The sequence below is a fragment of the Vidua macroura genome, chromosome 10, assembly GCF_024509145.1.
Source record: "Vidua macroura isolate BioBank_ID:100142 chromosome 10, ASM2450914v1, whole genome shotgun sequence".
Classification (NCBI taxonomy): domain Eukaryota; kingdom Metazoa; phylum Chordata; class Aves; order Passeriformes; family Viduidae; genus Vidua; species Vidua macroura.
In genome coordinates, this window is record NC_071580.1 from 560,828 (window position 1) to 574,130 (window position 13,303).

The following is a 13,303-nucleotide window of genomic DNA, read 5'->3' on the forward strand; positions in this document are numbered from 1 at the left end:
CCCTCCAGCCAGGGCACAGCAGTGCCCCGTGCCCGTGGGCACAGGAGGGGCTGCCTGGGCAACGCTGGCTTCTCTCTGCTCCTCGCAGAAGCTGGGTGGGTGTTTTCTGGTCTAACACAAAATCAGCATCATGCTCTGTCACCCCAAATCGGAATTTGGAATCTCCTCTCTCCTTCCTCTTTCCCTGGATTAACTGCTCTTCCTTCCACATCCCTCAGCTGTCGTGCTTGTTTCCCTGTAAGGCCCCTTGGCCTTGGCACTGGTGGCTCTGAGTCACACACACAAAGGGGTTTTTTAATGAGGTTTTAATGGGGTGCAGTGATCCCAGGCAGCACAGGCAGGCTCACAGGTGGAGAATCACAAACCTACACAAGAAGTCACAGTTTGGACCTCCACCACTGATGTCTCAGGGCTGGTCTTGGACTGAGTAAAGCCAAGTGCTTGTTCTCAGCCAAGAGTCCTGGTGTAATTGCTGAGGACCAAGTGCTATGGACCAAGCAGAAATCCTTCTGGAGGACTAGTGATGGGACATAAAGTTGGAGTATGTGCTTTGGTTCTGCCGATGGGACTCCATGAGAAATGATCTCCAGTGTGTCCTGGGAGCTTTAGTTACACAGCTGAGGTAGTTTGTTACACCTAAAGCAGCACCATCATTCCAGGAGGTGTGCAGAGCTGATGGATCTGTATGCAAAAATGGGAAAGAGTCTTTGAGGACAGCACTTCATAATGCAGACTGGGAAGGGGAAGAAATACAGCTAATCAGTCTCTACCCAAAAATTTAAAGGATTTTATCCTAAACATCTTTGACAAGTATGTTCCCAGGAGATCAGTGTAATGCCCCTTTACTGTTCTGTCTTGATCTGGCACGCAACCAACATGTGTACTTCAAATGGCACAAAAATCAGTTTCTTGATCTAGTGCATTTTAATAATGCAAAAATGCATTGCAGCCCCTGTCAGTAAATGTTGCAAAGCTTGCTGGAGTCAATAGCAAGATGGGATGGGTAAGCTGCAGGTCAGATCCCTAGCCCACATATTAAAATCCGTATAAAAATGCATATGCAGTCATAGACTCATGGAACCACTGAATAGTTTGGGTTGGGAAGGACCTGAAAGACCACCTCATTGCAAAGCCCCTGCCATGGGGGGACACCTCCCAATAGACCAGATTGCTCAGAGCTCCATCTAGATAGACTCAGAGTCCTTCCTATGAATGTTAAACAATTCACAGATCTCTTTTGGCACAGCATAACCAGTGGAGTCTGTAAACTGCAATTTTTTGGCTTCCATGAAAGCAGCAAGGGGCTGGATGGTTTCTGGAAATGCTGGAGCTGCCTTTGTACTTCCCTTCAAACCCAGGAGCTGGGCTTGTGGTCTGTGTGTGCCAGACCCCATTTGCACCTCATCATAGACTGGGGTCTTTCCCATTGGCTCTTGACACACCTTTCCTCCAGCAGATCTGCACTGAAACCTCCAGGACCTTGGCAGTCGTTCTTGAGGCTTCATTAGACCTTTCCTGACCACTGAAGTTTTAGTGTATGTTACACAAGAAAAGTAAGGGAGTTTTTAGCCTGAGCTATTATAAATTCTCTCTTTATATTTTTCAGATAGCTGCAGTTTGAGCTTCCCAGTAGTCCAGTACTTTCCAAAAAGTTTGAAAAGTGTCTTTGGCACCTTGCCCTTTCTAGTTTTTCCCACTCCAAATGAAGTGGGATCAGTTCCTGTTCGGGCACGGTCACCTGGAAACAGAGTTTCTCCATCTGTCCCTGCGAAGCCACGGAGAGCACAGAGCGTGGGTGCCCCCAGCTCCACGGGCACGGAGCAGGGCCAGGGCAGCTCAGTGGGATCTGAATTAAAGTGACATTTTTCAGGTTCAAACACCCGAGGTGTAAGTGCTCGTTTGTGTTCCTAGTGGCTCCAGGCAGAGTGTGCAGGAGGGCTGGAGGGCAGGACACCTGCAGAACCTGCACAGGCTGGGGGTGGGTGTGCCCAGGGTTGGTCCCCTGTGGGCGATCTGGGCAGGACCCTCCCCTCTGCAGGGCACTTCACTCCTCATGTTCTCCCACTGATGATCCAGAAAGCCTCAGAGAGCTCTTCTGAATTGTGAGGCATTGTTCCGGCTGGCTGTGTGCCAGGGATGTGAAGCACATCCAGGGAACATCCATGCCTGCGAGTGGACACTGCACTCCAGCACACCTCAAGTGATTAAATGTTCTTCAGACACTCATCTCACCTCTCTCAACTAAAGCTCCCTCTGTGCACAACTCCCCTCCCCTTGAGGTGTCCCCAAAACCCTGGCTGCTGGAAGCTGTCCCCAGACTGAGAGGGGAGTTAGGGGTGTTGCAAGAAAGAACCAGGAACATTGTGCTGGTGAGATAAGGGCAGTTAGTCTGCTGGGTCAGGAGGCAGACCTGCAAACCCTGGCATGCCTGGGTTTGGTCCCTGGGCCCTGGCTGCCAGCCGGGGACACCTCAGCAGACGTGGCTGACCCTCCTGCTGCGAATGTGCAGAGCTGCAGGTCCTCAGCCCTTCACCTGCTCCATGTCCTGCAGCGACTGGGAGCTGGCTGCAGTGCCCTGTGGGCAGCTGAGTGGCATCCTGCCCGGTGCCAGGGACCTCCTGTGCCTCAGCTCCCTGTCTCCTCAGCTCTTCTGGCCCAGGTGTGTCCCCAGGTGAGCAGAGTGGAAGGGGTCAGGCTGGCAGGGTGCTCCCAGGAGCTGGTGCAGCTGCAGGGAACAGGAACCAGCTGAACGCCAGAGCCAGTGAGGAAAGGCTGCAGCTACCTCTGCATCGTGCTAACCCATTGTGTATTTGTTCAGTTACTGCAGCTTCAGCACCAGAGACTCCCTTGTTCCTGGCTGGGACTCAGTGCCCAGAGGCTTTCCTAAAGCACTTTCCTCCCTGGGGCTGCTGGGCCTGTGCAAAACCACTGGTCTCCCCCAAAACACTGGGGAGGGAAAGGTCACACACCAGTGCTCACCTCCACAGGAGCGCCCGTGCTGTCTGGAGTGTTGTTTTTAATTAGGATTTAGTAGATTGGGTAGAAAAAATAGACTGAGGGGAATAATACAGGGGAGAAAAGAGAAAAAAATTATGAAATCAACAGTAAACCTAGAGTATTTATAGAAATAGCTGTATTGTGCTGCAGAAATAATCTGGTTATGAAGTTATGGTCAGTTAAGTCAGACTATCCTCAAATTAAAATTCTGCCTTGTGCCGAACAGCCAGGGAACACTGAAAGTGCACATTCGTTACTCATGTGTTCTCATTAGTCAGTCAAAGCTTCTGAAGTCAAGCTGAATATTAAGATCATAGCAAAAATGATTTTTATTACTGGTAGGAGGGTCATAAAGCATAACATCTGTGTTTGGGTGTTATGCCACCCCCCAGCAAGCATTCTACTTTCTGCCTCACGTTCATTCCCTTTCAAAAACTGTGTGCACTGGTCATAATGTTAGTGATGATCATTCAGACTGAAATGTGGAGCTTTGAAGTGAGAAGCGTTGCAGGGATGTTTCAGAGTGGTTCCCATACCCAGCTCACGTGTGGCAGGTGACTCACTTGTGCATGGAGTGATGGAGCACTGCAGGGTGCACAGCGCTGTGGGCAGGGCACTCCTGCAGAGCCACAGCTCAGCCAGGGCAGAGCCACAGCTCAGCTGCTGCTCTGAAACCCCGCTGACACCACTGAGCGCCCACAAGAGGGACCAAGAAAGCACTTCTGCTTACTGGTTGTACTTTTTACCCAAATTCTGCTCCGTTTTTTAATCTTGCAAGTGATCCCATTGGCCTCCAGGGGAGGTCGGGAGAGGCACCCTTCCTTTTTACCCTTTCTTTGCCAGTGTTCTCAGTCTCTTCCATGGCACAGAGGAGTAATTAGGAAACGTGATGATGCCCTTGCCTTTGTTGCCCTGCAGATACAGCAGTGATAGGGGATAACCTTGGCCCCAGCAGTAATTAAACGGGCCAGCTTCTTCCCTGCATAGTTAAATGCTGCTGAGGCACGGCTGGAGCCATCTCCTGTCCCCAGTACAGCCACGGGGTGTCACAGGGGCAGCACTGCCTGGCTGCCTCTGGCAGCCTGCTAGGATATGTTTCCATTTCGATATCAGAGTTTATTTCCGTTTCTGCTGTGTCACTCATCGTTAACAGTGTTAACAAATGTCACTTGTTAAATTAAAAAGTAAAATAATTTATTAAAAATGGATATTCTGGAAGATCTGTATATGTTTTTCATCTTGGAAGCAGAAATAGAAGGCTGTGAGATCAGTCTGGTGGAAGGCATTTTGCTGTGTAACATAAAGAGAATTGCCAACTTGGTGATACTTAAAAATGATGCCAGAATGATCCTAAAAACAGCTTCCTGCTCCTGGCTCTGGTTGAAGGGCAGAACTCCCCAGGTGTGTGGTCTGAAGGGAGTTGGGGCTGTGAGCCCAGGCACCAGCAGCTTACAATACATCCTGCAGTGCAGAGCAGAAGGCTGAAGAGGGGTTGTGAGGTGTCACCAGGAGCTGCACAGTGACCACTCAGCCACTGCCCTGGCCAGAGCGGGGCACAGGTGGGGTCACTGCCCCTTCTCTGGCAGCCCCAGGGCTCAGGGGTGCAGCCAAAGCCCTGCCTGCCCGGTCACTGGGCATTCCTGGGCATTCCCTGGGCATTCCCTGGGCACTGGAGAGGAGAGGAGAGGAGAGGAGAGGAGAGGAGAGGAGAGGAGAGGAGAGGAGAGGAGAGGAGAGGAGAGGAGAGGAGAGGAGAGGAGAGGAGAGGAGAGGAGAGGAGAGGAGAGGAGAGGAGAGGCTCTGTCACCTCCCACTGTCCATCTGCCTGGACAGCTCCAACAAGGACAGCAGCACCTGGTTCCTGGCCCCTGCACTGAGGACTGCAGGCACCAGGCAGGGTGAGTTTGAAGCATCTCTTGATCTGAGAAGAGCAGGGAAGGGACCATGGCAAGGCTTGTGTCAAAAGGCAGAAGGGTTTCAGGAGCTGTGAGTTAGAGCTGAGGAAGGCCAGCAGGGTCCCAGCACAGCTCCATGCACTGCCCTGTCCCTGAGGCCTCATTCTAATGGATCACTGTGCTATTGTATGGTTTGATTGTGCTGACAGTTACATGCCACTGTGCCCGTAATAACAATTTTTCTTCTTTGTTCAATGAAATTTCTAATTACACGTGTGATGGGTTGTTTTAATTCTTTTCCCTTTCCAAATCCACCTTCCTGTTGCAATGCATGATGAGCAGGCTCAATATTGTGCATGACACCCGCTACAAGTGTTGGTAGGTGCCAGCTTTGTTTCTTGATTATCTTAAACCTGTGGTGCAGCTCACAGACCCTCAAAATCCACTGCTAGATTTAACGTACAGCCCTCGTGCCAGTCCATCTCCCCGAGCCTCCTGCACTAACACCTGTCAATTAAATGTGATTGTTTTATTTAATTGACATGGACACGTAGATGTTAATTTTGTACAGCAGTTTTTAATTGCACATTGTTCCTTGGTGGATTTTGACTGGACTATGAGTTCCAGTGTTTAGAAACTATCTCATGTTAACTAAAGACTGTATCTTACCATAGCCATGTAGCTGTATTCTGTCCTTCTACAAGATTAATTTCTGCTAGCAGTAAATATTTGGGTTGAATTTTTAAAAGACAAAAATTTGTAAATATAAGGGCATTGAAAAACCTCTCCTGTTGTTTTTCGTATTGAAACGGTTAAGCTTGTTTGTGTCGATTTTCTTGATTTGATGGTAACAAGCATTTTCCCCTTTTTTTTCTCTTTCATCTCCCTCCCCTCCCTCCTGGAATGTTGTCCTGCTTTGCACTGTGGTTGCATGTCACGCGCTGGCAATGGTGTCTCGGGCTTCTCGCTGTGGTAAACCATGCTCAATGACCCTCCCACGTGTCGCTCTGGTCCCATACTGCTACACTCTTCTGTATGTTTGCTTATTTGATTTTCCTTCCGAAAGTTCCCATGGTGCACGGTGCTACGCCAGCCACTGTGTCTGCAGCAACAACATCTGCCACAAGTGTTCCCTTCGCTGCAACAGCCACAGCCAACCAGGTTTGCTAATTTACAGCTTTGTTCCTTACAGACAACTCGAAATCGGTGCTTTAATGAGCATGGGGGTTTGGATCTGACCTCTTGTTGGCCTACACATTCTCTCAGAGAGCTGCAGCACAGCTTAATCAGCCCTTAGCTGCGCTCCAAAGGTGCTGCAGTTCCATTTCTGATGCTAAAAATAATTGACAATAGAGTTTCTGACTCAGTCTTGACATTTATGGGCCATGCTGCTTATTTCTGCTCTCAGGGATGCAAAGAGCAAGGGATAATACACAAACCCATGATTTATTTCCATTTCTGTGGAGCCAACAGCTCCTTTCAGTGCAGAGCTCAGGGAAAGCCAGGGGAGTCTTTGTGCAGAGGGGTTGCAGGTTCTTACAGTCTGAGTTTAGCAGTCCAAACATGTTCTGACTCTCCTCTTCCAAGCATAAAACAAAACCCTGTGAGCATGGGCCACACAGAAACTTCCTTGAAGCCTTTGCTGCAGCCTTGTGATTCTCCTTGGAATGGCCCACTGCTTTGAACAGAGCTCAGATAAGAAAATGCCCATTAGAGTCTGGGTTTATTCCTCAATAGCCACCCCAGTCATTGCCATGTTTGGATGTATTTCAGGAATATGAGAGTAATGCTGTACCACATAAGTGATTACAAGTCCTCCCAGGAAAGCCAGAACCAATGCTCTAAAGATGAGTCCCTGGGCCAGAGGAGCGGCTGGAGCTGCACCGGAGCACAGGATGCTGTCAGAAAAGCAGATTTCTGTACAACACCTGGCTGAACGTGCAACAATAAAAACGTTTTAAAGAGTTCTCCCGTTCCTCTTCGAAAAGCTAATTATTTTTCTGAGATTTGCTGGGCAGTTAGTTGCCCATGCCATGAAGCTGTCAGTTCTGGTCTGATATGCAGGTCTTGCTTCCACCTCAGTGGGATCACTTGTGTGCCCCTTAGAAAGGGAGCTCCAGGTTCTCCTCAGCGTTGTGCAGGTGTGCTCCTGTGCAGGTCAATGTCAGTGTTAAGGCAGGCTTACCTGACACACTCGGCTCCTGGCTCAGGACAGGTGGCTGCTCAGGACACCCAGAGCTGCAGAGTGAGCCCCAGGGCCTTTGGCTTCAACCTTTACCTGTTGAGCACTACCATTTGTGCTGCCCCAGCTGTACATCCCTCGTTAACCTGTGTGCTTCCTCATCTCTCAAAAATACAAGTCCCAAATGGCATCATTGCAGTGACACCTAGGCGTGCACATCCCGAGCTCCAAAGGGACCTGGATATTGCAGAATTCCAAAACCAGCCCAGGTTAGTCTGCTCAGCAGCTAGCACGTTCTTCTCTTGAGAAGTGTTTGCTGAATGAACAGCTCACTCAGGGCTTTAAACTTGGCCTAAGAATTTGTGTTTTGAAAAGCTAGTTCATAAGTGGGGCTACCTCTGCATGTGTGCCACCTCAGCAAGCAACCTCCTGTATGCCCAAAGTCTCTTAATATTGTAGTTTATTGCACCAGACAGTTACTTCCCGTGTGTCTCTGTATCCTGTGCATGTCCTGGGGGTTGTGAGAACAAGATAAGCCACAGAAAAAGTCATTATTTTTAAATCCTCTCTCTCTTAGTAACCATGCACTTCCCAGGGAGATCACAGGGAAAACCTTCTGCTGTAGAATCTGGTCATTTCATGCCTTTCCTGCCCAGAGCCTCATAACACACGTAGTGCAGTTCTGCAGCCAAACCTCCATATATACATATATACCCATATATGTATATACCATGTGAGCAATGCTGAAGGTATTTAATGCCACCCAATGCCGTGTGCCTGCATGCCAAAGGCTAAAGATGTGGCCCTTCATCTTCCCGGGCTGGTGTGGAAGGTCCTTGGTCTGTTCGACAGCACTGCCCCTGATGCTGCTCCAGCCGGGTGCCGCAGCCTGTCCTGCAGCAGCAGGAAAACATGGTATGAGAAGCTTCATTCTGCTCCAAGCCCATTTCTGTGCAGTTGGCAATGCTGTGATGTGTGAGCTGCCAGGGGAGGAGAGGGCACACGGGTGGAAAAACAGCAGCAGGACCTGCCAGTGAGTCAGCTGAGAAGAAACCCCCCCCGTTCTCTTTACTGGGCACAGTCACAGGCCGTCCTTGGTGCCCATCAGGAAAAAGGGTCTTTCCAAGTGCCGCAGCCATTTGGCATTGTGCAAATCCGTGGTGTGTCCCAGGCCCCAGCACAGTTCCCTGTGCCTGGGCACGTCTGCTCCCCTGGGCACTGCGGGGTTGTGGTGCCACCGTGACCCACGGCCAGGGCGCGGTGTCACCTGTTAGTGGCACTGCTGGCACTTGGCTGCAGTGAAACCCTGGTTTGTTAAAGGGGAAACTGAGCAGATGGGCACTCGAGGGGAGCCACGTGCTCAGTCCTGTTTGTGCAGCCAAGCACTCAGGGGGCTGTTCCCCTGCCTGGGGAGGCTTTGCTCGCCGGCTGCTCCGCGCGGTGCCGCAGCTGCTGCGGGGAGGACAGAGCTCTTCTGAGCCGGGGATTTTCACCAGCCGTGAAAGTCGAGCTCAGGGCATCGTAGGTTTGGCATCCAAAACCCAGGACAGCGACAGCAGCGAACACTTCACAAAATCACACTGAAACGAGGCCACTGTAGAATTCACCCTCTGAGACACTGAAAGCACAGAATTTTGTGTAGGCCAACAAAAAGGGCTATTTTCAATTACTGCACTGCATGACTTGTAGATGTTAACTTCTCCTGTTTCCTGAACAACCAGTAATACTTATTTGTATTTGTCCAGTAGTACTTAACCCAGTGTTGTCCAGTTATAAGTTGCTACTGTAGCACTTCAGTTGACTTTAACTTATAGTTACGATATAAAATCCACCAACTCACAGCTGATCCTCCCTTTTCCAAACTGATGTTCTGTAGCAAATGCTGTGCCTCTGGGTGGGCTCATTGCACCTGTCACTCACTGTTTACATTTCTTACCTGTAGATACCCATAATATCTGCCGAACATCTGACTAGCCACAAGTATGTTACACAGATGTAGACATTTGGTCATCAAACAGTAAGTTCCCAATGTGTTGTTGCTGTATTTTTTCTTACTCTTACGTGTGCAGTTTGTTGCTGTAAGGGACAGATGGTTTTACCTGCTTTCTAAGAAAACCAGTAAGCTCTGGAAGCAAAGGCTCTGGCCCCCCTGAGGGGCCATTCCTCTCCAGGGGGAGATCCCACAGATACCAGTGGCCACATCAGGTGTTACTTTGCACATGCCCACCCAGCTAAATCAGGGTTCACAGAGGTTTATGTTCAGTCTGTGGTGGCCTCAGCACTGACCTGAGCTGAGGGGCAGACCTGGGGGGAAGATGATTCCATCAGGTTCTCTTCAGAAAGAATGGCTTTTAAATCTCAACATTTGGAGCCCCAGCATTTCCTGGGTTTGGAAACTCATAATTTTCCTGTTGTTGTGAGATTCCCCTTCCACAGCCATCCCATCCCAGGATGGCTCCTCCCTCGTGTTACCTTCCTCTCTCCTATGCTCCATTTCTGCCGTGTTTTTATTGAATTCCTTGGCCATAATGGAATTATTTCTGAGGGTGAGGATTGACCCTTTGGCCACAGTGGGGTTGTAATCACGGCTGCTCCTGTCAGCTGAGCACAATCATCGTTAAACTGCCGGAGTGATGCAGGGAGGGTGGATGGCACGGGATGGGGTGGATGGAACGCCTCAAGTGGGATGGGGTGCTTCTGCTGCCAGGGCTCCTGCAGGGACACAGCCCCGTGTGTAAGGCTGGGGCTGGCGTGTGCGACACCGAGTCCTGGCTGTGCCGAGAACACTTTGTGCTCTTCCCTCCCCAGATGGTATCCGAGGCGAAGAGGCCGGATGTGGGAGGGAAGAGGCCGAGCTCATTAGCCATAGCGTATGTAAATACTGTCCAGCAGCACTGGGAACCCCTCAGCAGTGACATCACACATTGCATGTTAACGAGACGAAGCGAGACCGTGGGACTCCGCTGCACACTGTTGCCTATCTACTTTGTACATTGAAATTGATATTTGTGCTGAGGTGATCTTACTGTCCGGGCCTGCAGCATCGTCCGCCTTTCCCGCGCCGCCCGGGCGCTGCTCCCGCCGCTGCTCCCGCAGCCTCGCACGTCGCCCGGAAAGACCGACGATGCTGTAACCAGAAACCTGTTATGTATTGGTACGTCTGTAGACCAAGATATAATTTTTTAAAGTGAGTTTATTTCTTTCAAGGTTTACAAATAACAAAGGTGCACCTTGTATTTAAAATTGCCATTATAGACGAGAGCGTGCATGCACAGTAATTTTTGTTTAAGAGTAATATTTTTAATGTAATAGATTGTAAGAAATGAGAAGAGAGGAATCTGACAGAGATGAATGTGCCAAGCAAAACCACAACTGTGTATATTTTAAAGCACATCAATGGCTTTAAGTACCAAGTTGTTAAGGATTCTCATGAAGTGCCATAGACTGTACATCCATCAGAGTATTATTTCCGCAGTGTTATTTTCAGAACCACGTTTTCACCGACTTGATGAGTACTGATCAGTCAAAGGGCACCATTCTGTTTCAAACCAAAGCTGTCTCAGAAATGGCCAATTGCTCCTCACAGCCAGTGGGCAGCACCAGAGAGATGCTCCAGCTGTGCATAACCCTTATGGACAACATTTTGTGTAAACTCTCCCAAGGCGTTGTATGTCATATTTATGCATAGTTACTGTAAAAGGTGAGCTGCAAAGGGAAAAGCCATTTCTGAGACACAGTAACACATGTTGGAGGAACTTCTTTTGCTCTATTTATAGCCTCTGTCAGGAGTCACAAGGACTATAAATGCTTTGCAGAGATGGGTTTCACTTTAATTCATCAAGTCCCGCGTCCGCGGCGACTCTAAACAAAGACGCAGAAGCACTGACAGCAGATGCATGACAAACCAAAATAGGACAAATGAGACGTTAATTAGTGTAGAAATTGGGTGGGTTAATACTCGGGTGAGTTTTATATGTGATTTTTTTTTTTGTTCAGATTAACTGCTTATAGCCTTAGAAAGCCTTTACAAAATAAAAACAAACAAATAGATGTGCATTCAAGTTCTAAGAATGGATTCATCCAAAGGAATTCCTTTTTGTGGTTTGGATGTTGCAGCCAGTAAAGGATATTTTTGCTCTGTTCAGCCAGGGGCTGCCTGGGGCCAGGCCCCAGGTGGGCAGGGAGGGAGAGGCGCGGGTTCGGTTGTAGAACTCGCCATACTCCGAGTTTACTGCGAGTTTTTATGCTTGAGAGAGATGCTTTATAGGTAAGAATGATGTGTTGATTTTCCTGATTGTACTGTACATCTATTAAAGCCTTAGATTATTACATTACGGGTTAAAACCCATACCAATGTAATTTCAATCGTGTTAAGAAAGTATAGGTGACTTCACATGTTATTGTAGTGACTTACCATAGAGAATTTACTTATTTTTTTCTTGTTAAAAGTGTAGTTTTTATTTCTTACATTTATTAGCTCGTTTTCATTTTCTATTATCAGTTGATACCATTTCAGTTCATAGAATTTTGTTTTATTAGAGTTTACTGATGACTTTTTCAAAATACAAAAAAAAAAAAAGTAGTTTTCTTCATAACATACTCAGTTTGGAATCTATATGTAGTGTCTTATGAGTATTCGTATTATTGTTAACTAAATGATTTCTATTTTACTGATCTAATACGACAATGTAAGAATGTCAGTCATTGTTAGTTCTTGTCTAGTTTTCATTCAAAGAACAAAGATCTTTTATATGGATATCTTATAATTATATAATCATTGCTAAGTAAGAAGTTAAGTTGTTGCTATGGCAACAATCCTGGCAGACAATTGAGTAATATTTTGATGATTTATTTTGTTTGTAATTAGTTATTATGAGAAAAAAAAATCTAGTTCCTAGATATTAGAATAAAATTTATTTTCTACTGTATCCATTTCAAATGTTAAAATATTGTTTAAATATTTTTTGAAATCCCTGAATATCAGGCCTTGTTATAAATAAGCTGCATAATCAATAGATCAAGGGACTTTTTGTTGATAATCCAAATACTCAAAGTTTACGTAACAAGAATTCTAGTGTGTGTGTGCAAACTCTTGAGGGTTGATTATGCTGCAGTTGGGACGTCGAGAGCGAAGGTTGACTTTTTGCACTTCTGTATATAGTCAAAAAAGAGAGAAACCTGTATAATAGTAAGATCTTATTTTGAATAAAAATGTCTATAATTACAAGGAGTTTTGTTAAGGCTAAATAAAATGACAGGCTGAACAAAATTGCTTGCAAAAGTGGCACAGAGTTAGCACTCCATCCCCCTTCCAAAAAGTTGCTTTGCTTTATGTGGACAGCTTGTAGTTTGCCAGGATTTTTTCAGCTGGAAAGATCTGCCATCCTTCCGAGATCTCATGACTGACAGAAGCTCCACTGGGTCAAATCTGCCTGAAAATCATTAAGAAACAAAAAAAAGGAAAAAAAAAAAAAGAAAAAAAAAAAAGCAGGTACTTCAGCCCATCCAGGGAATCATGGCTCAGATATTCCGTACATTATTCAAAACCTACTGCATGTTTAAAGTATCAAAATATATTAAAGATATATGCTATTCAAACCAGTTTCTGACAATTTCAGTGGTTTCTTGTTCACAAAAAAAGATTCTTCAAACCAAATACTGACATTCACAGAGTTCAACCACGGACAGGCAAACGGAACAGCACCCGTAGCTGTAGGGTAGGGGATTCTTTTCTCGCTGTAGTGGTCCTGTTCTTTTAGCAGGTGAAAACAACCTGGGAGATCTTCCCTTGTCACGAAAGCCTTGCAGGAACCCGGTCATCCTGTGTGTGCCAAGGCTGGGAGCAGGCGTGGGGCTGGGAGCTCACACCAATCAGTAATTAATTAATTAACGAGCCGCGCTCTGCAGCCCCGGGCCATCTGCTGGAAGGACGGGCGCGCTTGGGTTTGCTCTTACGTAACCACAGACTTACTTTGCTTGTAGTTGCTCCAGTTACGTACTCTGTCCTGGGCTGCAATTTGGGTTTATGCTTATTTTATTATTACTGCTATAGTTGACCTTGCTGTATGGAAAAAATAAAGTGAAATTGCCCTAATAAAAGTTCTCTTTCTTAATTATCTTTTCCTCTACCAGGTTAAAAGTGGCTCCACTGCGTTATGTAGGCTTGAACACATCTGAGCACTGGTGGGACTGCCCACAATTTATTTATTTGGTACTGGGGCTTTTCTGC

The 13,303-nt window shown here is 47.2% G+C and overlaps 1 protein-coding gene across 15 annotated transcripts in view; it reads left to right on the top strand.

Moving 5' to 3' along the window:
* MBNL1 (muscleblind like splicing regulator 1) overlaps positions 1-13,187 on the top strand; it is a 62,382-nt gene extending 49,195 nt beyond the window's left edge. For 3 of the 15 annotated variants that reach the window (XM_053986300.1, XM_053986305.1, XM_053986307.1), the window contains 4 exons: positions 5,235-5,270; positions 5,959-6,053; positions 7,865-7,989; positions 9,017-9,066. In XM_053986300.1, coding sequence (XP_053842275.1) covers positions 5,235-5,270; positions 5,959-6,053; positions 7,865-7,989; position 9,017 — 257 coding nt within the window. In that variant the 3' untranslated portion in view covers positions 9,018-9,066. Of the gene's footprint in view, positions 1-1,606; positions 1,880-5,234; positions 5,271-5,958; positions 6,054-6,665; positions 6,860-7,864; positions 7,990-9,016; positions 9,092-9,882 lie in introns of those variants that run through there. The other 12 variants (XM_053986302.1, XM_053986311.1, XM_053986313.1 and 9 more) reach the window with 6 other exon arrangements.
* Positions 13,188-13,303: the final 116 nt, after the last annotated feature.